Source organism: Sphaeramia orbicularis, chromosome 1, assembly GCF_902148855.1.
Source record: "Sphaeramia orbicularis chromosome 1, fSphaOr1.1, whole genome shotgun sequence".
Classification (NCBI taxonomy): domain Eukaryota; kingdom Metazoa; phylum Chordata; class Actinopteri; order Kurtiformes; family Apogonidae; genus Sphaeramia; species Sphaeramia orbicularis.
The window spans coordinates 21,918,828-21,944,951 of NC_043957.1; the positions used below are offsets into that span (position 1 = coordinate 21,918,828).

Sequence of the window (26,124 nt, forward strand, 5' to 3'; positions counted from 1 at the left end):
GCCGAGGTAATTTTTTCAGAGTTTTCAGGGAACAAAAAAAAAAAACCCAAACAAAAAAAGAAACAAATAGTGTATTTTATGATTTAGGCAAAAAAAGTCATATTTATCAAAAAATGATTAAGGCAATTATTTTAGGAAGGTGCCGATCTTGAACCTTTAAAATTAGCCTGTCAACATTACTACTAAATCTAAATGAGCATTCACTGACATGTATGACACGACAGGATTAAATTCAGTTTTTGATGATATGGCACTAGCAATGTTTGAGTGATATTTAAAAAAAAAAAAAAAAGGTAAAACTTTAATTTATTATTTAAAGTGAACAGATCTGCCTGCTACTGCATTCTGTTTTCCATGAAGCCTTTCATTTTTGGCATTTTAAATCAATGGCTTGCAAAAAACATACCGCCCAAAATCCTAAGCACTCACACACAAATGGCAAACATTTCAGACACATTTTTTCAGTTTATAAGCTACAAATTTTGGACAAAAGAATTCATTATGTCGATGTGTCCTCCCAAATATAGTGAGATACGACTGTGTGTGTGGCCTTTGTGTATTGATGTGAGTGAGTGTATGCTGTGTGAGTTTGTTTGTATGTATGTGCTTGTGTTTTATTATTTAAAAAGCCCAGATTGTGTTGCTGGCATTCTGATGTGTCTGCCATGGTAACCAGATCTGTGCATCTGAAGATACTGTATGCACACACACAAACAAACACGCACTGCTGTATGTGTTCTCTGTGTTTGGAGTGTGATGGGGTGTGAGGGGTGAAGCAGAACCCAGTGAAGTGGCAGAAAGACAGGCATACGGCCATTTGTCAGCAGAAGAAGAAAGAGGAGAGGTGACAGCAAAAGGGAGAGGTCAGAAAAAGCAGAGAAAACTCCTACCATCTTCTTTGGTTCGTAGTAGTGTGGGGTTACTGGGGGGGCCATTGCCCATCCTTGTGTATGCCAGCACCTGCAGCGCATACATTGTGTATTTCTGGAGACCCCCAAGGACCAGCGTCACACTCCTTTCTCCTTCTACCACCTGTACACTGGGAGGACCCTCAGAGTCCTTCTCACTGTACAACACCTGGACACAAAAACACACACATTTGGCTTTTTTTATGCACATATGTGGTCATACACAGTACACACAATCCAAAAAATAAAGGCATAAAATGTGCACAAATATAGTTAGATTAGATTTCCTGCAATTAAAGCAGCTTTGGGGGTTTTAAAGGATTAAGCTGGCAATAATAAATACATTTGCTACTGTCAACAAGTTTTAGGAAACTCTAAAATCAACAATATGTCAGTCTTCCTCTCAATATTTTCTGTGATTAGTGCTCAGCCTGTTTTCTTCCTACAAGGATAAAACAAAAATGGAACAGACTATAATATAATTGAAAAAAGGGGAGTTAGTATACTCAATCCTTCAATGCACCTGGGAATAGAAAGGTCCACATCCTCCTCCATAGAAGCAAAAATAAAAACTACATTTTCACTTTTCAAATGTGTCCATTTTAAATATGTGTCGAGGTTCTGCCTCCCTGTTTTTCATTTCCTCGAACTCGCTCCCTAACATGACACCATCTGAGGGAAAATGTCATCTCTGAGCAGTCTAAAAACAGAAATAGGAGTGCACGGCAGGAGGCAGGTAACTATTCAGCATTTACTAGAGGATGAAGGTGTTGAAGAGCTGCTGCTGGCAGCCACTTTCCATCTATTAACATGGTAGGGAGGCTGCTCAGTGTGATTCTCAGGAGGGAGCGAGAAAACACACAGACAGTGTGATGCGCTTTGGCCATGGTGGATGATATGACCTGAATTTAATAGAATATTTTAAAAATACTCTACGGTATCACAGAGGCACAGCCTGTTTATTTCAGTAGAGGTTTTGTATTCATAATGCAACCATGTCGAAACATTTAAGGTGGAATTATCCCCATTTGAATCTCTGTTCTGCTATATTGTGCATGGGTGAAGATCAAAGATACTCTTTAACATTACCAAAAATATTTTGCATGAGCTTTGCTATTGTCAGTTTTTTTTTTCTCTAAGTATGCTATGTGGTGCTGAATGCAATGTTGTAAAAATGACATGTGGTATGAGATGTTTCTTTATTTCATATTCAAAGAGCTGAAATTCATGTTAATAAACCCCTGGAGGGTTTGAGTCTGAAGGAGCCTGAAAAAAACAAGTGTTAAAGAGGAAGTGTGACTGCACTCAGGAAAAAAACCCACGATTCCATCGTCGACTTCCATCAACCATATGTATCCATTTATCCTCTTTCTGTAAAGCCCTGTGTGCTTTCATCTACATCACCATCTGTGCTAGGAGTCAGTTACAGATGTATTGGAAGTACAGGAGACAAGCTTTCATTTAGCAGATGTGGATAGGGTAATAATGTGCCTCAACTTTTCACATTGTTTTTTCTAAACATAGAATACACATTAGAAAATAATTGTTAACGACAAGTGGCTCTACTCGGCCGAGATTGTAGTGGAGTCGATCTGTTTTTCATCAGTTTTTTTGTTCAGGATATTTTTACCACTTAACCTTACGTCAACCGTCTCTTTCCAACTTACGTTCTTAGATGGCCCTCTCCAAATATAACTGACCTCTTCGCTAAAAAGGAGTTGGTTGTCCAACCGTTTATGTTATTGTATGAATTGTCAGGTTTCAGTTTAGTTCACTTTTCAATTTAACATCACATCAAAACAAGCCGAAAAACAGGCTTATTTTGTTTCATCAAAATAAGTCACTGATACTTAACGCAGTGATACTAGTTTACAGTGTTTACTCAGTCAAGTCACTTTTCCATCACATATGACATCATATGTAGCTGAACCTCGACATTCCCACCACATCGCTGGTGTCATAGAATTCTGACCCCATAGAAATCTGACCCCTGGGTCACTTTTCTATGTAGAATTGTGACAATTTTCTAATATGGAAAACTGACCCATCCCATAGAATTTTGACCCATTTTATGAATTTGTACCTTGTGCTAAAAAAAGTTCTCATATATTTCTATATCATAATAAGCTTAAATACATGTGTATAATTAGACATTTTCACCAGAAACTATTAAATGAATTCATTCATATAGCCATTGAAGTAATATGTTCCAGTAATATGTTCCATGCTATAGAATTTTGACCTCTTGCTCATTTTTTTGTTTTATTTAGGGCTGTCAAAATAAACGAGTTAATGCAGATTAATCCATCATCATGATTCATCTGATCAAAAATTTTTAACACAGTTAACCCATCTGCAGCGCCGAATGACTCTGAACGTCTCTGCCAATGCATTTTGGGCAGTTTGTCCAGATAGAGTTACGGTCACGCATGAACAAATGGGCAGTTGATCTGGTAGTGACAGGCAGCAGAACCAACCCATAAAAATGGAAAACACTAAACAGCACGTTGGCCCTCTGGATGGAAATATGAGGACAAAAAAACCCAAGACGGAACAGTTGGCCGACATAAAGTATTATGCTCACTCTACAGGAAGGATTTTTCTTTTCATCAAAGCACTTCCACCTTAAAACACCACATTAGCGTGGAGCATACATTAGTCTGGGATTCTGCTAGCACAACGGCTAACACATCGCCCAGCTTGCAACAAACACATTAAGTGCATATATATTTCTTTCTTTCTTTCTTGAGGCTGTTTGTTTATGTGTAAAGAAACACAATAATAGAAAACTGGTAACACAATAATAGAAAACTAGTCACTTTTCTATCTGACACTGGTGATCCAGTCATTAACTTAAGTTTCTATAGTAAAACTTTTGTCCATATAGGCATGCTAAGTTAATTTACAGTATTCCCTCTAAATATAAGCAGCAAAAGATTCAACTGGATAGCGATCGAAGCTAGTGTGTTTGTAGTGCAGGTCGTATTGAAGCCACATATTAAATCTTTTCAGAAACTAGAGGTTATTACCTTTCAAATGTAGAGTCAGTGATTAATTCTGGCCTTGTGAACAGGTCAAACTGGTTTCCTTACTGAATAAAAACTGTTTATTAATGTTTTGCTTCTAATAGGAGGTAAATATGATGGTATGCTGTTCCAGGTTATCATGGCCCTGCACAGACAGTTTTACAGTTTTCTTTAAAGTATTTGTTGTTGGAAAAGGTAGTATGAAATGCATCACAAAAGCATATCTCTTATCATAACTGTGTCATAATCCTCCAAAATCAACAGGTTTTTTTCCAACTTATTTGATTGAGGTTTTTTTCAGTCACAGTTATACATGTAACATGTATACAACACGCCTTTGAAAATGAAAAGATATAAATTCAGTAACCTATGTGACAGCAACATATAAAAGCAAAACGTCCATCTCAGCGTTTAAGGTGCCTCATTACGCACCTAATCTTAGGCTCCTCTATGTTCAGGAGTAAACTAGGTTTAGCTCAGCCCAGTCCAGCGGGGGAACGGCCACATATGTGAGTACAAATGACAAAAGTAATCAATCAGGAATAGCAGGGAAATGTAGATTTCTAGCATATGAGAGAAAAGGGGTCCACACTGTGTAAAATTTGGTCTTGGAGCCCTGAAGTATGTATATATATTCCCATTTAAGTAAGATCAAATGTGTTGCTAACAGGGTGACAAATGCAATTATGCTCTGGTCAGTTTACACATGTTTTACACATGTATTTACACTGTGTTTATTTATGCACTGGGCTGTTCTGACATTTTATAAAAACAGTGCATTCTAGGTAACATCTCTGTTTCTATTACTGTTTTAGCTGAAACCCACTGTTGTTTTCACTACTTTTCTGTAATTTCACAATGGGTACTTAAACTAACTTTTTTTTTTTAGCTGGTATTATTCCATGCCAGTCCTCCCATCTGCTTCTCTTCCTTCAGAGAACATCCCCCAGAGATTCAGAGCAGATTTTTTTTCAGGAAAATTTTTCCAAAAACAAAAGCTCTGGCCAGATATTTAACTCCGCCAAGGAATGGTGGAGGTTATGTTTTCATCAGGGTTTGTCTGTCTGTTAGCAAGAAAACTCAAAAAGTTATGGACAGATTTGGATGAAATTTTCAGGAAATGTTGATACTAGCACAAGGAAAAAATGATTAAATTTTGATGGTGATGGGGCTGATCTGCCTTGGCGGAGGTCTGCGCTCTTTGAGTGCTTTCCTAGGTATTGCTGCTTTATTTGAATGTTAGTAAACAAAGTGGCTTATAAATAAAGAAGGCTTTAAAGACTATTATCATTTTTCTGAAACTTGATAAAAAACCAAGGATTAATGTCAACAGGATTAAACATTCATTCATATACTTATTACATCTTGGTGTTTTTTTTAAAGGAGTTGTGTAGGAAGAACAAAGTGCAGCAGTTACAGAATGTTACATCATATCTGTGTTATATCCGATATGTGTGTGGAAATCTGTGTGTGTGTGTGTGTGTGTGCATATGTGTGTGAAGGTGTCAGGAGGAGTGCTAATGGGTTAGTGGCCCAAAAAAAATAGACTGTGTGTATGTGTGATATGTGTGTGTGGATGTTTTATCCACCTTGTATCCGAGTATGATTCCATTCTTCTGAGTCTTGGGGATGGGAGCCCATGTGAGCAGGATCTTGGTGGAACTCACTGCCTCAGCACTCACATTCACTGGAGAGCCAGACGGAACTAGAAAACACACACACAAATATACACACACACAGGCTCAGAGCTACTTCACTCTCTGAACCGATCTTCGATTTTATCTCAATCATCCCCCTCCCTCCCTCCGTCAGTCTTCCCCTTTCCGAGACAGAGTGTGGAGGGCAGAGGAAAAACAGGGACTTAATTCTTCATCCATCTGTCTTCTTACGTCCTGCTTATACTATATTAGCCCTAAAGCTCCAACAGACTTGTAAACATGAAACAGGAGTTCATAAAGGTGCAGGCTCGTACCAGATTCTGTGGTGTGTGCAGCTACAGTGTTGCTCCAAGGTCCTGGTCCTATGGAGTTGTAGGCTTGTATCTGGACCTGGTAATGGGTCCAGGGGCTCAGGCCCTCCATTGCGGCCTCAGTGCTCCCCCCGGCCCCCTGCACTTCCACAGTCCTGTCCTCACCCTGGCCGTCGGTTCTCCACAGACGCAGCCGGTAGCCCACGGTTTCTGGATTACTGTTGTACTCAGAGTCTGGAAGAGACTGGAGGACAACGACCATAAGAAGAGACTTTTAATGCACAGCAACGCATGTCTAGGGATGTTTCAATCAAACTGGTCAAAAAGACACAGCTTGATGATGTTGTGAAGTCGTGTGATAAAAATTTGTGTGATATGACACAGAAAGGAATCACATTTAAATATAAAGTAAGAGGACGTTTTTTTTTTTACATTACATTTTGTTACACACTATATGGACACAAATACACATATCACATCTATAGTTTGAAGGACCCCTTATTCTGGCTGAAATACTACAAGTGAAAAAGTAAGCAGACCTTACTAATACCCCCACAACACAGTGCCCTTCCTGATCACTGGTAACCTGCCGACCAAGGGATTCATTTTGAGTCTAAACTTTCAATCTTTTTAAAAAACCTTCAAAAATTTACAAAAATTGATAGAAAGGCACATGTAAAGACCATGTGTGTGAAATTTGAAAAGTATTAGGTCAACAATGTCAGAGAAATGGGATGGACGAAAATCTAAGACAGACGGACGGATGGATGGAATTCCTTGTATATCTATATATCCGCGGTCTAACAGATGTTCATGATGGTCTTTCTTTCTGAATGACAGCTGAAGAAATGTGACAGATAGTTGTGGTTTTAAATTATTATTTATGGTCAGAAAAATGACAAATATTTCAGAATTCCAGATAGCTATACTTAAAGCTAATTTTCCTTTAGATAAGTCTTAAAGAAAAATTAGCTATTGACATTATGTGACTGAACACACCAGATTGGCATGATCCACTAATGACGAATTGTAGACTGATACTGAAATATATTAATAATTTGGCTTTCTACTGGATTACTGTTGTAAAATGTGTCTCTGATGTGTTTTCCAGTGTTTACTGCATTTCCACATAGAAGGGATAAAACACTATTGAACAAAATGGGGAACAAATGTACCATTACATTAAATAAAGTTATGGATTTCTTCGAGTTTGAACATTATTGGAAACATTTGACTGAAGAAAAAATATAAGCAAAAAAATAAGTTTTAAAGTTAAAAATATAGGCCTAATCATTTCTGTATATATTACAGCAGAACTGTTACATGCCATGCCTTTAAAGGGACAGGATTACTACCTATAAATTCTTTATCTACATTGGAACATTTAACTATACGTTGAATCAACAACTGAGTAGTGAAGTTCTTTGGATTAGCACCATCTGTTGTAACTAAAGAAGGATAAATCACATGAAACATAATTAAACAACAGTTAATTTATATTACAAGTATTTTAAAAATATCTTTATAGGGAGTCTGTTAGTGCTATATATTTCATTATGAAACTGTGGTGAGACAAATTAGGCTATGATGGGTTTAGGTAATTAAAGGGAAGTACTGCAGCTGCAGCTCACAGGTGTACGGTCCACAGTTAGAAAAATAGGACTTGATCAATGTGCACATTTGGTGTGTTTTGCTTATTACCCTGCCCCCAAAGGGGAGGCAAGGGGTATCGTTTTTGTTTTGTTTTGTTTGTTTGTTTGTTTGTTTGTTAACACTCTAACAGCAAAGCTATTGGTTAAATTCTTACCAAACTGAATCCATAGATTGCCAGTGTTCCAGAATAGATGTGGTTACATTTTGGGAAAAGTAGATCAAAGTTAAAAAAAATTTTAAATTAATTTTTAAAATCTTTTTTCTTCTCCCATTTACTTATAATGGGCAAAATTTCAAATATCTATAAAAACATCAACTTTGTTTCAATTTACTTCAAACTTGGCACATATATAGAGGCAACTGATATGCTGACATCACCTCATGTATAGACATGATGACATCAGCTGGATTGATGCCAAAATAAGCTACAATACGTGTGAGGGGCGGGGTTTGTTGTGCCTGACACCACTTTTTAACTATTGTTTTTTGTATTGTTTTTGTTTTTTCTAACGTGTTGCAATACTGGGCCAAAATGATGCAAGAGTAGGCTTTTTAGTCAAGTAAAAACAACCAACCAATGCCTTCATGTCACCTAAACCTCTGAGAAACTCAAGGAAAATGCTGTTATAGTTTGGTTGCATCTAGCCTACAACACATCACAGATCATGACTCTGCCTCAGAAGATCAACACATGACCTTTTGTACAGTCTGATCTGACCACATATCCCAGCACTACTATGACCTAGAGAACCTTCACAAACTCATTTAAACACACTTTATTATAGGAGATCTTTTCCATAACTGATCTCTGTGCACTCTTTTTTATAACAGCTTGATAAATGAGGGTCAATGTGCCAACCCTAAACTATGCAAGCTTCTTCTAAGGTGTCAGCAGTTGGCCACCCTGCACAGTAAAATTAATTAACGTTGACGCTGACAAATGAGAGAAGAGTTATTGATGAAGGAAAAAAAGTAGATATGAGAAAGCCAATTCTGGCAAAACAAGGATTAGCAAATTGATCACTTGGTCAACACATAGAAGTTATTACTGTGTAAACAATATGGCAGTGGATGAACTACGGAATCTCAATGCAACCCTTTAAGGCTTTAATGAGCGTCCATGGCTTTCAGACACAAATACACCAGTTGAGACGTGTCACATCAACAGTTCAAATTCAATAATGTAAGCAGCCAACATTACCAAGGCTTCCCATTACCCGTCAACTGAACGTCTGTCAACAAGAAAAATATTAAGAAACAAAACAAGCACTCAGTCACTCAGATCTGTCAGTCACAGATGTTTTTTTAATTAATCCCAAATGTCACCCATAAAATCCAGTTTAGGTTCATTTTGATTGAGTAAAGGAACACTTATCATCTGAAACATGTAAGTAGCTTAACATTTGCTACTTAGCATGGCCGCTTCCTGTAACATTCGATAGCCAGGATAGCGCTCCTCCTTTTCATGCTGTGTCTGACTTAATCAATGTTGTGTCGTTGCCGCTGATGTCTGTTAAGTTCTGCTCTGTAAAGAGCTCTTGGTGCTGCTTCAGAATACAGTTGGATTACTGCAGTTTGTGGGATGTACAGTATCAAGTTTAGACCTACACAGAGTCATATAAGCAACGTGGAGACGTATATTGCCAGTTATTTTTAGGTGATGTTGAACTCCCACCTCCAGATCTTTCTTTTTCTATCAGCCTCTTTTACCCACAGGTTCCACACTCTTCCACCTTCATTTCCAGTTAGCTTTGATTTCTTTTGTCTACACTCTGCTCATGAATTAGCATGTCATTACACATAATGATCACAGCCACTGGCTATTCAGTTACTTAAAATCACATTAGCAGGAAGTCCAGTTTGCACCCAGCACATAATTCTATAGAAGAGTTCAACTACAGCTGTAAGTTGCTGCTCTGTGCCAGGCAACAGACATCCAGCCATTATAAAAACCCCAATGATTTAGCTCAGCTTAGTATTTAGGAGTGATAATACAGAATGTCACATTAGCTTTATTACCCTTAATATGCAGCTTAGAATAATAGCCTTACCTAAAACCATTGTGATGGTTCCATTACAGCGGAAAAGCTAGCATAGCCCATGCTGGGTACTAACATGCAGGTAAAATCCCATTAGCATGCTGCACAGGTAGCCCACAGCGCCTCAATGTCTGTGTCTGATTTGACAGGCTCTTTTTCTCATTCCAACTCTTAAATGGAAAATACTCTGCTCTCCATTTATGTTATAATAGAAGAAGGGAGGGGAGAGTAAAAGGGAGGGAGGAATAGAGAGAGGGACGAAGAGAAGGAACAAGAGTGAAGAGAAAAGACAGTAAGGAGAAAATTACATTGCAGTTTGTGCTGCTAGCAGTCGACAGAGTGAATGGGAATTGTGACAGATTAGTGGTAGCACGATAACCAGGACAGGCACTGATTATAGGCTGTCAGCCACTCAACCTGCTCGGTTTATGCTGCCGGTGTACGTGCAAACACGCACACATAGGAAAAGAAGAGTAAACACAGCGAGGTGCAGAGAGACAAAGCATAAAGCAAATCCCCATCAGGCATATTAAGAGAGTCTGAATGAGTGTTAAAAGGACACAGAGAGGGTTTAAGGGGTTACACAGTTAAGTCTGGATCTGTTTTTGTCAGTACCTTCCAGTTGAAGCGCAGGCTGGTCTGTGTGGCAGCCAGCAGGGTGAGGTTGGTGGGGTGGGTGTCAGGGGCCGCCTGTAAGGTCTGGATGATCCTGGAGGGGGTGCTCAGAGGACTGGAGCCCACAATGTTGACCTGTCGCATCCTGAACCTGGGGATGACAGGAAGCACAGTTAAAGGAGAAGTCCAGCCCAGACTGATGCTAGTCAGCTGCATCGGCAGGCTGTAGTTTACACATAATGAGCAACAAAACCCTCCATTTTTGCCATCAGGGATCTTTGAAAGAGGATGATGGCTAAGTCAACTTCTTTAAGTCTCTTCTGAAAGCACATTTATTTAGTATCCTGTGATCTTCCAACACCAGTTCTTTTATTCTTTAACCCTGTAAAGCCTGAACCATTAAATCACTGACAGAAAATTCCAGTTCTTTGAAACTGGAGCCTTTATCGGTCCTTCTGAACAACCAAAAAATTATTTTTCAAATATCAAATACCATGTACGAGTTTAATTTTGTATCAAATTGGATTTATCGGTTCTCAGTGCTCAAATATTATTGTTTTTGAACAAACAAAAAACATAATATAACACAAATATGTCTAACAAATTGGTAATTCCTTTTCAAAACTGGCAAAAACTTCGGCCTCCTTCCTCATTAATGACAATCTTGTAGTGACACTGGAAAGGTCTCTGGTGAACAAATTCCTCCCCCATGTATCTAATTATATACATCAGGTTTTTCAAGAAAAAAAATCAAAGTAATCATGTAGAGGGTTTCAAAACTCATGTATCAAATATGATACGTTTGGCGTTATAGGGTTAATAATGGTTGATGTATTATTTCTCTTACATATCTTACCTTCATGAGTTCTATTTAGACACACATTCTGATACAGTAAAAGTTTTAGCTTTGACTGGGTGATGTATATTGTTTTCTTGTATATTGGATTTTTTTTCTATTGTTATTTTTACTGTTATTTATATCTGAGAATCCAATTTTTAAAAAAATTTATTTGCACCTGTTTTTTGCACAGTCTGTCACAGCCCCAATTTCACTGTCAGTGTCTTTGTCAATGTCATGTGACGAATAAAGAATCTGTTCTATTTTTCACCTTTTAAAAAACTTTTTACACCTTGTTTTAGAATAGTTTTATTAGGGAATGGCCAGTATGGACAAATAAATCATGCACGCCTGTGTGCTTAAAGTTGGTCGTTCCTAACCCTATTCCTCAGCCAACGGATGTAATTTGGGTTGTTATTACCATGAATTCTTCAATGCTTCTGTTCTGTCTCAATACAGCAATGGTAGTTTGCAACATTAACAAGCATTAGAGTAGAAATGGAGTCTGATAATGTCAAGAAATGGTCACAGATTTTGGCCAATCAGATGTCTTCTGTGGATCTGTGCAGACCCTGTGGTGTTTTCACAAAAGCAACATGGCAGATCCCGTCCCTATGATATTTGGGCTTAGATGTATGAAACAGTGTCATTCTATATTAAAGAGAAAAAAAAGAGAGAGGGGTTGATATTTCCTGATTTCAGTTTACTGTAGCTTTAAATCTCTTATGAAATCCCTCCTCTGATCCTTTGTCTTACCTTCCTACGCCCCTTGTTTTATTTTACTTTTTATGTTGTTTTACGGTTATTGCTTTGTCTATGAGTTATTTTATTGATGCTGCTAATCTTTTATTTTTATGCTTTCTGTTTGTTGTTTTTATCTTTTTAGACACTTGGTAAACCTTGTTTTGGAAAGGTGCTATATAAATAAAGTATAATATTATTGTCATTATTTTACAGCACCATCTTGCCTGTTGCTATTTTTGTGTCTTTGAAGGTGCAATACTAAATTGTTGGAATAACTCCCCAAAACACAACAGGAGCAGCCTTAATTCCACCAAATGTATTTTCTGACGCTTATGGAGTCTTGATCAGTCTCATATCGAGTAGGATCGTGGGATTATTTCAAAAACCATTGCTTATGATAATTTCTCCAATTTTTATTCCCATTCTGGATTGCGTCTTGTTGCGGATCCTTATCAAATCAAATCTATTGTAGACCTGACATGTAGAACTGTGTAATTTCTGAAAAGGCCTCTTTTGTTCTGTTAAGTTGTCTCAAGATGACACTGATTCAGAAAAAATAGACCTGATAAATACGAAGACCTGTTGACACACCCAGCCACAAGGGAACATCGGCTCTTTTTGTTACTTTTATACAACAGCCTTAAGTGATGGAACGTGTGAGCTCGTCTGAGAGACTACAACTACGAGTTCTGTTCCCTGCATTGGGAGACGGAGGGTAGGATGTGAAGAGGGACTTAAAACAGCGGATAAGAAACACAGACAAGTGCATCACTTCATCTAATGTCCCAATGGTGTTGCCTGTGACAATATAATCCCTGTGAACATATACTTGTGCACAGAAGCACGCACACTGCAATCCCATTACAGATGAAGGCAAAGATAGAGGGAGCAAGAGGCAAAGATACACAGATACTGGTAAATACAGCAAATAGACAGATAGATAGTGAGATAGGAAAAGAAAGGAAGGAAAAGAGAGAGGGGGAACAGTTGTAGGCTGTTCAGGCTGGCATTAGATCACATTTACAAACTGCAGGTTTTCTACAGCAGAAGGGATTACAGACACCCCTCCTTCTTTCTCTATTTCCTATTGGTCTAGTTTCTCATCTCTTTTGTCTCTGATGCTGTCCTTCTGGCTCTCTCATCACCTTTCTTCTCCCCTGCCCTCATCCCTCTGCTGCCTCTCCCTTCTTCTTCCCTCTAGCTAGTTGCGGGATGGTAATAAGGATCTGCATGCAGCAGCTGTGAAGGTGCTGACAAACAGAAAAGTCTTAGATGGAACTGTCTCTCTCTGTGTCTCTGTGATTTATCTACAGCAACTTCACCTGAGTCTTGCAATACTGCAGAAACTGCTGGAGAGTGAGGTGTGTGTGAACACGCTTGTGTATGTGGCAGAGGATTATGTTTGGTGTGATTGCTGCTTACCTGTACTGCGTAAAAGGGGTGAGGTTGGGGATCTCCAGTGAGTCGGCATCAGGCTGATTGTCTTTCTGGTAAACAACTTTCCATGTCTCCTCCTTCCCGTCCTCCTTCACAACCTGTTCAAGAGTCATATTACAGTTTATGTCCTGCTGTCAGTCACCTTTAGCGAGCATCACCGAAGTCCCAGAAACAATGAAACACAGAAACACGCACTTGTCCTTCTACAATCCACTGCGATATGGCCGTTTTGCCATCAGGACCAGGACGAAACCTTAGTGTAGCGGTCCGAGGGCTGATGTTGGAGATCACCAAGTTAGATGGGGCACCAGGAAGTTCTACAGAGGACAAATGAAGCAGAAAGTACTTTGGATTAAGCATCTATTACACAAAAGTGTGTGTGTGAAGGAGAGGTATCGCAGGTCTTTCCTTCCTGCAGCTGTCAGGCTTCACAACAGAAACTGCTCCAAATAATCTGTGCAATAAACTATTCTTATATGCATAATCTGTACAATGTCTCTCTCTCTCTCTCTCTCTCTCTCTCTCTCTCTATATATATATATATATATATATATATATATATATATATATATATATATATATATATATATATATATATATATATATATGTATATATATATATATATATATATAATTATGTGAGTAGATATGTGTATATAAGTGTACGTATGAGTATCTCCCCTATCTCTCCTATCCAACCTGTGGCATGTTCAGCAAATGCACAGCTGTAAATAATATTTATAGCTTTTTTGACTTGTCTTTATTTTGGATTTTGCTCTTTTTTTTGCTCTTGTGTGCTTTGTTTGTGCTCCACTCTTGCTGCTGTAAATTTGGAATTTCCCCTTGTGGGACTAATAAAGGAATATCTTCACTCATCTTAACCTCCTAAGACCCAGCTATGGGTTTTCTGCCCACATTTGTGGACAAGAGTTTCATAACTTTATACAAAAAAAAGAAAGAAAACTCTCCACCACAAAGGACATTCCATAAAAATTTTAAAAGCTGCATCTGAAAAAACTATTGCATCATGATGTTTCCAATATAGGCACTTATTAAATAAAAAACAAAAAGAGCTTGTACTTTGCTGACATTTCTTGGATGTCAGGAGGTTATAACTATGTGCCATTGTACACTGTTGCCCATAAAGTTGGAACATCCTCCTGAGATCCAGTCAGTAAACATTTTCGCCATTTTACGTCAAATATTTGCCGTAATTAATTTTATTTATTATCCTGCCTCCAACTGTCCACATGTTGAAGAGTCCTTGGGCAAGACACTGAACCCTAAATTGCTCCCAGTAGGGTCTGGCAGCGCCCTGCATGGCAGCAGTCGCCCACTGGTGTATGAGTGTGTGAACCATGAATTCACCATTAACGGGTGAATGTGAGGCTTTGTAAAGAGGTTTGGGCACCATTAAAGTGTGGAAAAGCACTATAAAAGTACCAACCATTTACCATTTACTTTGGAAACAGCATGATGCAACAGTTTTTCAGATACAGTAATTTTATATATATATATATATATATATATATATAAAATGTCCGTTTCAGTGGACATTTTTTATTACTACTGCCAAGGAGGTTATGTTTGTCTGTCTGTTTCCAGGAAATGTTGATACTAGTACAAGGAACAAATGATGAAATTTTGGTAGTGACGGGGGGGGGGGGGGGGGCACTGATCTGCCTCGGCAGAGGTCTGTGCTCTCTGAGTGCTTTTCTAGTATATTTATTTCTTTAAAGTAAAGCTGTGAAACTCTTGTCCACTACAGAGGACAAAGATGCATTGCTTGGTCTCAGGAGGATATTATATTTTTACCTTTTCACATGAAATAACTGTTACAATGTGATTGACTGTTGTTAGATAAAGTGTAACTGGGACTCAGTATGTAATCTGTAATCATTGTACCTGGTCAAAGGTGATCACTGATGTGTAGAAACAGGAATAAAAAGAGGAATGTGTCTAAAAAAATAATTACCTCAGCTTTATGGGCAACAACGTATTTTATATGCACACAATGTATAAAATGGACACAGCCACAATGTCACACATTGTTTGGAGGAATAAAATATTGAAGCTTTGAGTTTGGTATTTTGACTGTGGAATCTCACACTGCCAACATTCATCAACACCAGCTAATATAAGGTACTTGTTAAATGTGTAATTATTGCTAGTGGGTGTACTTTGAAGGCTAGCTGAGAGACCATACGAGGGCTGTTCAATAAGTTCATGGCCTCACCCAGAAATACTGGTTGTTATACTACAGGATGTTACATTCTTTCGTGATGGGATAGTGATGCTTGAACATCGATGGACCAAGTGCATTGCTGTAAATGGAGATTATGTTGAAAAATAAAATATAAATTATCAGTCTGTGTTGTTCTGTTCTGGGTGAGGCCATGAACTTATTGAACGGCCCTCATATACTACAATAATGTTACAATGCTAATGTTAACCAGTGTAACAAGCCAAGTATTACATGTTACTGTACACCTAATGCAGCTTTTGTGAGACAAAATAACTGAAGCTCTGGTTTGGTTACTGAGCCACAGCTATAGTAGAGCTGTCTGTCATGAAACGCTGCTTTTTGATGGACAGCTAAGAAAATTAGCAGACAGAACATTCATTTCTATGGCAGAAATCAAAACCTTCTAATAATGCCGTGGAACATAATGGATAATAACTACTGCCCTAGTGTTTCTGGAGAGAAATAGACATTTTTTGAATGTCAACTGGATTATATAGTATTCGTCAGTGGTATTAAACTTTAAGCCATTTCTATGAGTGCTTTCTTTCTGCCCCACTTTGACTTTTTATTCAAGTATGTAAAGTATATCTGACATACAATACTGTGGAAAAGTTGAAAGCAGCTTTTAGATTTGTTGATTTTGCAGTGTTGAAATGAATGTGTATATTTATTTCTCAGTCTCTGTTTTTCAGGTACAACAAGAAAATACAGGAAATATGTGCACAGCCTTAAAAGACACACAGAAAATGGAACTAAATGTGGTTCTAAAGGTTAAAGTCAGTATTAAGTGTGACCCCTGACCCCTTAACAAGAAGCAGCAAAAACCGTTAGAAACATCTGGCATGTGTTGAATGAAACCTGGAATAAAAAATCAGATAGTGCATACTACAGTAAAGTATGTACAAGAGTAAAAACAACAGTTTCAGTGAAAAAAACTGCTCCTATAAACCAAAGTGGTCGTATTTAATGTGAACTTCCTTTTATACTTAACATGTCTTTAATCCATTTGTTCAAACAATATGCAATTTTGGCATTCACTTTCTGATTTTTTATTCCAGGTTTCGTTCAACACATGCCAGATGTTTCTAATGGTTTTTTACTGCTTCTTGTCATGGGGTCAGGGTTTGCACTAAATACTGACTTTAATCTTTAGAACACATTTAGTTCCATTTTTTCTGTGTCTTTTAAGGCTGTGCACATATTTCCTGTATATTCTGGTTGTATCTGAAGAAAAAAAAACTGAGAAATAAATATGCATGTTCATTTCAACACTGCAAAAACAACTAATCTAAAGGCTTCCTTAAACTTTTGCACAGTACTGTACATATGACAAAATTCTGTGTAACAGCGAAAAAGAAATAATAGTTGGTACATTGTATTAATGTTTGACTACTGAAATACAAATTTAATTTACACTATAAACATCTCTGACTACCATCAGCATTAATTTGGACACACTTTTCCTTGCCTTTAGCAGAAGAGGACCAGAAAATCACAGCTTTCATGAAGAGAAAAGACAATCCACAGTTTTTAGAATCAATGCAGACTAATTGATTAAAGTAATAAATCACAGAAAAAAAAATTATATCTAATACACTACCATTGTTTCCAACGATGACTTAAGATAAAAAAAAAGGTTTTAAACAAGACACAGCCTGGAATTTATCCACAGTTCCTTTTCCTTTTTAATGCCCATGCAAGATCATAAAAAGAGACAAATAAAGACTTGTCAAAGAAAAAATGTTCATTTTTCTAAAGTACCAGTGCTTATGCTGTAACTGTTTATCTCAGGAGGTCACAGAAATTCATTCCATTCTTCCAAGGTTGAAAATACAATAGGGACGGATAAATCAGTACACCAGTGAGAGGTGAGAGGTGAATTAAATGCACAGTTCACTAAAATCCATTTAGAGCCTATAAACGTCTTAGCAGGCTGCAAGCATCACAAATTATTTTTGACCCATTGTTATTCGAACATTATTCCATCCCTCTGGCAACAATGAGAGCCAGGAAAAGCACTGAACGACAGCTATCACTGTGGAGAAAGAAAAGCCGGAGAATAGAGGAGGAACATTTCTCTACCTCCCCATCACTTTGCCCAAATCTCTGAACATTAACATGATTTTAATGATGATAACTGCCAGGAAAATAGGAAGAAAACATTAGAAGACTACCCCAACTGGCAAAGAGTACACACTTGAAACACAAATGGGATATTTATTGATCATTAGTAGAAATAATTTGATTTAAACTAGATGGAAAATCACCCCAAACAAGCAGTAGCATCACTTACGCAGCAGATGAAAATAGTTTCTCTGCATCTATTGCTTAACATCAACATCAACGTGGATAAAACTTTCTTTAGTAGCAGCCTGAGTCACATTAAAACATCTGGAAACCTCAAGGCACAGCAGCCTTTTAACTATGTAATTTACATCCTTATGCACAAAATAGAAAACATCAAACAGTATTAGAATTTAATTTCATTACAAATATTTGTAAACTCTGATATTGGGCTTGAAATAAAGATTTATTACACAATTAATTTCAACCACAACAAGTGATTCCACAAAAATTAGCTAACTACTTCTAGCGGCCTGACCACTACATCTGCACTGAAAACCTGATTTGTTCCACACATGTGCAAGAGTACCACTCCTGTTTCAAATACATATCAAAGGTTTTCATGAAACAGAAGATCAAAACAATTTCATCTTTAACAAATATGTGATTTTCTTTAACAAAACAGAAGGTTAGCTACATTTTTCCTTTATTAATTCAGTTCAAGTAGTTATGCAGCTGCTTTGAACTAAGGCAGAAATTCATTCATTCATTTTTCTAAACCTGCTTTATCCTCACTAGGGTCACAGGGGTCGCTTGGAGCCTATCCCAGCTACTTATGGGCAAAGGCGGGGTACACCCTGGACATGTCACCAGTACATAGGAGATATGGCTTGCGGAATCAGTAACATCTTTTAAATCACTTCTTAAAACACATTTTTATAGACTTGCTTTTATGTGATGTCTGTCCCCTTTTTAACCTTAATTTTTAATTTTTAAATTTGATCCTGTTTGATAATTAACTTATTCATACATCTCTCTAATTGTGTTGCTTCTGTGTTAGTGTTTTTACTTGCTTCGTGTATCCTGCTGTTGTGCCCTCTGTCAAAGCACTTTGTAAACTTTGTTTTTAAAGGTGCTATACAAATAAAGTTATTATTATTATTATTATTACATTGCAGGGCTGACAACTAAGGCAGAAATATTTGGGTTTAGACCGTCATGAGACAAGTTAGTTTTACCCTACTGATGATGTGTTGCTGTAATAGTAACCCTATTTTTTTTTTCCAAACACTCACTATTATCTGTCTATTTTACTTAATATTAATTTGACTAAGGCAGAAATATTAAGTAAAATAGATAGATAATAATGAGTGTTTAGAAAAAAAAAATGTAAAAAAATGTATTTGATTAAAAAATTTAATTAATCTTATATTTTGTAACTACTTAAACATGACACATCTGTAATCATTGTCTTTATTTTTAAATATAAGTAAATATGAGTGACAGGGGTATTCTTGTTCATGCAAAGGACAAATCATGTTTCCTGTATGGATTGAAAGGTGACAACTCCCTCTGTCATCTGTCTGTCTGTCTGTCCATCTAGCTGGCTGCAAATGTTGTGGTAGTGCCAACCTTTGCACCATTAAATTCTCATTAGTTTCTGTGATTGTAGTTATTTTAAACTGAACTGTGCTCAAGAAATCAAATAAAGAAAATATATCAATTCATGATTCACAGTTTTCAACAGTATGTGAGCTGAATATAACCTCAGCAGTTTAACCCATAAAGACCCAAACATCCACCAGTGTCCAAAAACATCTACTGATCTAAAATGTTTAATACCTGTTGATCCCCTAATTATATCTATACATGTAAATAATTGGTGTAAAATACAGTTTGTCATCTTTTCATGGTCATCAGATATGATCCATTTGGACATTCAGAGGCTCCGTAGGGAACGTGGAAACACCGTCATCTTCTACAATATTGATTCACCAGTAAAACCCATGGAGTTGGATCAACGACAGTGACTGGAAACGCTTGGTTTATGTTCAGTTAATGATATATTTGACTGAAAAAGTCACTTTTTCTGCAGTTTTCTCTGTTTCTGATATAACCCTCAACTTTAATCTGAGCTTTTATGAACATCTACATGAGCAGTGAATTAAATAGGTTTAGACTGATAAAATGCCAACTACAGAAAATAATATTATAATAAATGGAGATAAATTGCTAAAGAAAGGTTAGATATAGAGAAAATTTCATTTGGGAACTGACACAAAAGTAGCGCTGGGTTTTTATGAGCTAAACACATCATCAGTTCATGATAAAACATATTTTTCCAGTGTTCACTAACGAACACGTCCCCAGATGCAGTCTAACAAAACTATAAAAGTAGCCCTGTGCTATTGAAGCGTGTGGTGAGGAAAAATGACCTTGAATACATTCAATCTGGATCCATAATTTGAAGCAGTGATGAGCAGAATATTTATCGTGAGGCTTAGCACATATTTAAAGTCCTGTTTTTCTCTATTTTTTTGGCCTTCGCTGTTTTCTCATTCCTTTGAAAAAGCAGTTCTCAGTTTTTCATATTTGAAGGTTAGTATCTCAAGTTAAATTTGGAGAGGTTTTAAAACCGCATAATTTCTTTTGGTCAACAGCAAACAATGAATAACACTTAAATTCAAGTTGTGAGATTTTTATTAACACAGAAAAAGTAAATCATGCTGGAGAATGAAAACATTTTGTGTGCACACCTCAACCGTGGCTACAAATTTCAATGGAAGTTTTACACCTCCGCTTTCTAGATGCCACTCATAATTTACAGCCGCTTGTGAACGGACCACTTCACTGACAGCTGTTGAATTGAACTGGCGTTGCTCTAGCAGGCAGCCCAATTTGAAGGCTGCTGGGGAGGGAAGTCTGAACTCCTGTTTTTTTAATCATATCCTAACAGATGAAATATATGACAGCTTGTTTCTGTTAATGAAATCTAGATAATCAAACATCATCGCGATCCAATTTGCTATAAATTGTTTCGCTCAATCACAACAAGACTTAGCGCTTCAGACCCACTTTTATTGCCACTTCTCTTCGCTGAGTTCACTTAATACTTGGTATCTGTGGATGCTGTAAGTGCTCTAGTGCGAGCTGCTGTAATCCATTCAACTCGACTGCAGCATCACAAGCATCATATCTGCTGAATATGGCAGAATACAGATATGAAAAAGTAAAGAGTAAAAGCGCAACAGCACAACAGAGCACACTGGAGAGATTTTGTAGAATATCCGAAGAGGATTTTTATTGTAAGAGGACTATAAAATACGAATGAGTGCAGTTATAGAAAAAAAAATACAGGCAATATTTGCTTTGAGTATAGGAAGGTATAGAACATGTGTAAAGACAAAAACATATTACAGCCATCAGCTGCCATCGCCCTGGAAGTGCATGCAGCAAACTTGTAAGAACTATAATGTGGAAATGGTGATATGAGCTGCCTTGCTCAGATGAATGACAAAATTCTCTCAACTGCATGAATACATGAATAAATAAACAAGACAAGAATCTATACTCTGTGGATCTCTCTGTCTTTCTCCCACTCACTTTGCTCATTCTTTAGTTCTCTCTCCTAATCTTCCGTCCTCCGTCTTTCCTTCAGTCTTTTGCTTTCATGAATTAATGAGTAACCTCTGAATCTAAGAACTGTCTGTATCCATCTTGCTTTCACTTTTTCTGCTTTCATTCATAAATTAGTAATCAGAAAATGTTCGGACAAAAATTCTGCTGTACGAGTTTGGGTTTTTTTTCTTCCATTCTTCCTTCACTTCCTATCTGAGTCTCAGTCCATTTCAGACTTCCTTTGGTCTTTTCTGTTCTTCGGAGACTGCGTTTTTCTCATGTTCTCTGTTCTTCCCTCATTATGTTCCTCTATCTGCTCTCCCTTCTTCAGTCCTGTTCTTTGATTGTTTCTTGCTCTCTCTCTCTGCCTCCCTCTCCCATCAGTGTGCTCCCTCTGCTTTGCCATTTACAGTTAATCAGCACTAATAATGATTGCACTAATAACGGCCTTGGTCCAATCATACAAACTCATCATGTACACAAAAGTCTTGGGTGAGCTAGTGTGCACCTCGTGTGCCCAAACAAACTACACACTGAATCGCTCTCTAAGAAGGTGTAAATGACTAACTCTTGTGTGTAACTGTGGATATGAATGTGTGAGTAGTGTGGGTGATGATTCATGGATGCACAGAAACAGCCACTTATCAGCCTGAGGAAAGACAATGACATCGCAGGAGCTCATCAGTCATATTTACTCAGTTACACACACGTCTACACAGTTTCTCCTATGGGAGAAGTAGCTCAGGTCTCCGAATAAACTCAAATTTTGTGAAAACAGTTGATTTCATAACAAAAAATGATCAAAACATGTAACTTTAACTTACACATATCTTATACTCACTAATTACAATAGTATTGGTCATGATATAAAATGTACAAAATGATTGTTTTCTGACACATGTTGAGGTTTGAGGCGAGAGTACATGTGTGGATTTTTTATGTCTTGTTTTTTCTTCATTACACTAACATGTTGAGAGAGTCTACCTCTATGGCTGAGAAATCTGACTGTCATAACCATTAGGAGAAGGGTGGGTGAAGCCCCAGAGCTGATACTGCTGGTTCACAGTGACACAGTTAGCTGCTCCAGTTAGAACCTTCCACCGTAAATTAACGTATCCTCACACACAGAGTCACAACCATAAAACTCACTCCTATCTATGTGTTGCTGTCAGTTCTGTCTGTTGGTCACATTATCAGTTCTAAGGCTATTTTTAAGTGCATAAGAAAGTGGACATGTGGTGCAAGAGTTGGCAGGTCTCCTTTACATACAGAAAAAACACAAATGCGATGAAAGTAAGCAATGTGTAGGCATATACACCTATCTGTTATAAGAAACAAAGCCCATACTCACATACAGAGCGGTCCTGACTCGATAACTTAGTAGTAGTACACAGTAAAAAACAGAGTGTCAATTTAACTCTTAGAGAGTTGAATTTAACTCTGTTTCAGATAACATTTGGTCCCACTCAAAACTAGAGTTAAATTTACTCTATGGCCAGTATCAAATTTTCTGAGCTAATTCTACTCAATTCAGTGTCAAAATTAACAATGAAATGTGTAAAAATACTTAACACTGTGGTGTTTTCACTCTGTTAAGAGTAATATGATTACATTTTATAGAGCTATTTTTACTTGAAATTTAGTTTAAAAATGACTATAATGTTTTAATTTTAATTCGCTGTAGTGTTATTTTCTCCATCAGTTTGCATCCTATGCTTAAATTGAAACAATGTAGAATAGCAGGGGTCTCCAAGGTGAGGGTCGAGAAGGGTGTAAGTTAGTTCTTTCACCCTAGGACATGCTTTTCCTTCAAAAGTGCAAAATCCTCCCCGTTGAAATACAATAATAGCTTCATAGTGACAATCAGGTAAGGCATTGTTCTGCCTACAGGTTTGACTAATGGTGCCACATTGATAACAAAATAAACATAAAAAGGCCAATAAACGTTGTAAAACAGACATTTTAACCTAAATAAACATTAATACAAACCCCCCCTTGAACCCCTGCACATAAAATAGAACATAATGAGTAAAATGTTCAGTACCCACAATGCAACGCGGCAGACTGGCACTAATCATCACTCTGTAGTGTTAAATTTTACACTGCATCTGTGCAGAACTTTACACTGACTTTTAACTCTACTGTTACAGCTGGTTTACTCTCCATAGAGCTATAAATCCTCTATCTAGGTTAAAATAGCTTGACTCTGAAATATTGACACTGCATTTTTTTATTGTGTAGTAACTAGTTATCTGATCTCAAATCTGTCTGGTAAAATAAAGCTTTTGTTTTTTCAGAAGACTAACATTATTAATGTTTCCAAGTTAGCTAACTGGTGTGGATCTGCACAGCGGACTTTAAAGGCAAACATCAGTTACTGAAAATTAGTTAGTAGAACACTAAAACTAAAGGTTAACTCACTTCCTTATCCTCATAGGGAAATTCAGCCTCTGCATTTTATCCATTCTACTTTACACAGTCCCTAACATCAGCAAGTAGCATTAGCACATAGCACACATTAGGAGCAGTGAGCTGCCGTTGATGGCACTCAACCTATATGCATAACTTATATGCACCTGTTTTTAATGCTGGGGGAAACCAGAAGAAAATGTGACAGGGAGAAAGAAAAGGTAAACTTAAGACAGAGAAGCTTTGGTCGAACTGAGAATCAAACCTGGAATCCTCTGAGGTGGAAGTGCTAACCACTACACCACCGCGTTGAAAAATGACAATAACATTTTCATTAACATCAAACTTTCTGTCACTGACATTTGTAGCACTAGCAGGCATCTTATTGAACTGGGTTGAGTTTGTCTGGTGCAGCTGTGGCCTTTGTAGGATCGGTGGTTCGGGCTCTGACTTTCATCTGTGTTTTGTCATTGTGTAGAACTGTGAAAGTCAAAAGTGGTAGTGATGCTTGTGCCTGTGCACATATGTGTATGTTGTCAAATATTACTTATGTGTAGTACCAAACACGCAGTTTTATTTCCAGTACCATTCATTGTAACTTTTGAAGCCTTTCTCACAGCGCCTGTTCCTTCTCATCCCAAAACTAATTTACATTATCCCTGACAGTATTTTTATTGGCTCTGGGATGATGTGATGTCCTTAATGTGATGCTCTGGCGTTTTGAAGTCTTGGGTTTGCATCTTAACCACATCTACAGGAGAGCTGTCTGTCAGGGCAAAAGCCCTTTTTAGTCAATAAACAGAATTTCCGAAAGTCCAGCTCAGCAGGCAAGTGAGCTGTCAATCACACCTTTCAATCAAATCCCACAGGGCAAACCTCAAAGCCCTCTGCTTCTGTAGCTCCAAACTTTTGTTAACAGAGGAACAATTTATAAAAGGACCACCAATGCACCAGACCAAATAAAGCAAATTGGCCACAGTGACAACTCAAAAAAATGGTGACTTATTATTTCCGCAGAGCAGTTTTTTATGATGGTATCAGTTGGAATCAGTTTTCCTGAAGCCAGTATGTGGCAGCTGTCAGTGGTATTACACAAAAAGATATTTCAGCAATAGCTATACTTTCCAGCTGTGTTTTCTGTTTGTTATTACGTGTGCTTTCTGTACCTGGTGGAACCCCAGTGGAGATGGTGGCAGATGTAAGTGCTCCTCGTCCTGCAGCTGTAAGCGCTGCCACCTGTAGTGTGTACAAGGTGGTGGATGTGAGGCCGGTCAGCTGGTACTTCAGGGTGGAGTTGGACAGAGAACGTTCCCCATGGCTCGACTCTACCCCGGGCACTTCCCACCGTAACACATAGCCTGTGGGATGCGGAGAGGATGCTGGGTGAGTAAATGTGTGTAGACCTGACCAGACATGTCCACACATACAAACACACTCATGCACATGCACACTTAAACATAATGAGGGATGCAGAGCCAAAAAGGAGGGAAAAGGTGCAGGAGGGGAGACTACAGTCAAAAACCTGTCCCTTTGCATCTTCACAGTCATGCATCACACTCCACCACCTTCAGATGTGTGTGTCTGTGTGAGGCCACTTGTGTGTAAAGCCCCGGAGAGAGTGAATGGTCCCTCATCTGTCTCCCTGCTCACCAGGTGCTGGATGAAAAGCAGGTTGAGGAGAAAAGACTAAATGTACAAGGTGACCTTGACTGAATAACCATTTTCTCACTTCTCTGAGTATGGAAGCTGATTGTAAAGCTGCTGCAGCCTTGTGCTGTTACACTATGGTCCTGGGACTCAGGTGCTTGATGAATTAGTGGACTTGGTGCAGCCATGTCAACAGAGACACACATACTGACTATAGTGTAATCACAGCAGCTTGTCATGTTCTCCAGCACCATTGTCAAGAGGAGGCTCAGAGTGCTGAGGCAAAATGAATTGGGGGTGGGTTTGAACTCTGCGACACCCCCCACAACACTCTGGGTTTTCAGAAGTGTGGGATTGGGCCATGTTGGAGATAATGTGAGAAGACAAGCTGCAGAGAGAAGGGATTAGCTCATGACAAATCAGTTGTACACATCCATCAGGAGGATGGATGCAGGAAGACAGACAGGAAGCACACGATGGAGGAGACTGGAGAAACTATAACCAGGGTTCCTGTGCCATTTTAAAAATGTAAATCAATACTTCTAAAGACCATTTTAAGACCTCAATAAATAGAAATTAAAAATGAATCAAAATGAACACATCCTAAGTACCAGTTGTGTTTACAACTATTCAACCATGCAGTGTTCTTTACAACACATGCTGGAAATTAAAGACGGAAATCAACAGGCCATTATATCACAACATATTTACATTTTAACCAAACGAATGCAGTCAAAATGCAGTTCAACCTCCCACCTCTCAACTATCTACAACCATTTCTCATGAGATTATACACTTTGTTATTTCTGAACATAGACTAATAGACTTGACAACAATATACAAAGGAAAAAAAAAACAAAAAACAAGATACATGTATATATATATATATATATATATATATATATATATATA

The 26,124-nt window shown here is 37.8% G+C and overlaps 1 protein-coding gene across 2 annotated transcripts in view; it reads right to left on the reverse strand.

The window, feature by feature from the left end:
• The window catches only part of LOC115421076 (protein sidekick-1), a 504,319-nt gene that overhangs the window by 81,581 nt on the left and 396,614 nt on the right, over positions 1-26,124 (reverse strand). For both annotated transcript variants that reach the window (XM_030136788.1, XM_030136797.1), the window contains 7 exons: positions 24,732-24,923; positions 13,425-13,546; positions 13,215-13,327; positions 10,211-10,361; positions 5,907-6,147; positions 5,524-5,639; positions 891-1,077 (listed from right to left, as the gene is read on the reverse strand). In XM_030136788.1, coding sequence (XP_029992648.1) covers positions 891-1,077; positions 5,524-5,639; positions 5,907-6,147; positions 10,211-10,361; positions 13,215-13,327; positions 13,425-13,546; positions 24,732-24,923 — 1,122 coding nt within the window. The remainder of the gene's footprint in view (positions 1-890; positions 1,078-5,523; positions 5,640-5,906; positions 6,148-10,210; positions 10,362-13,214; positions 13,328-13,424; positions 13,547-24,731; positions 24,924-26,124) is intronic.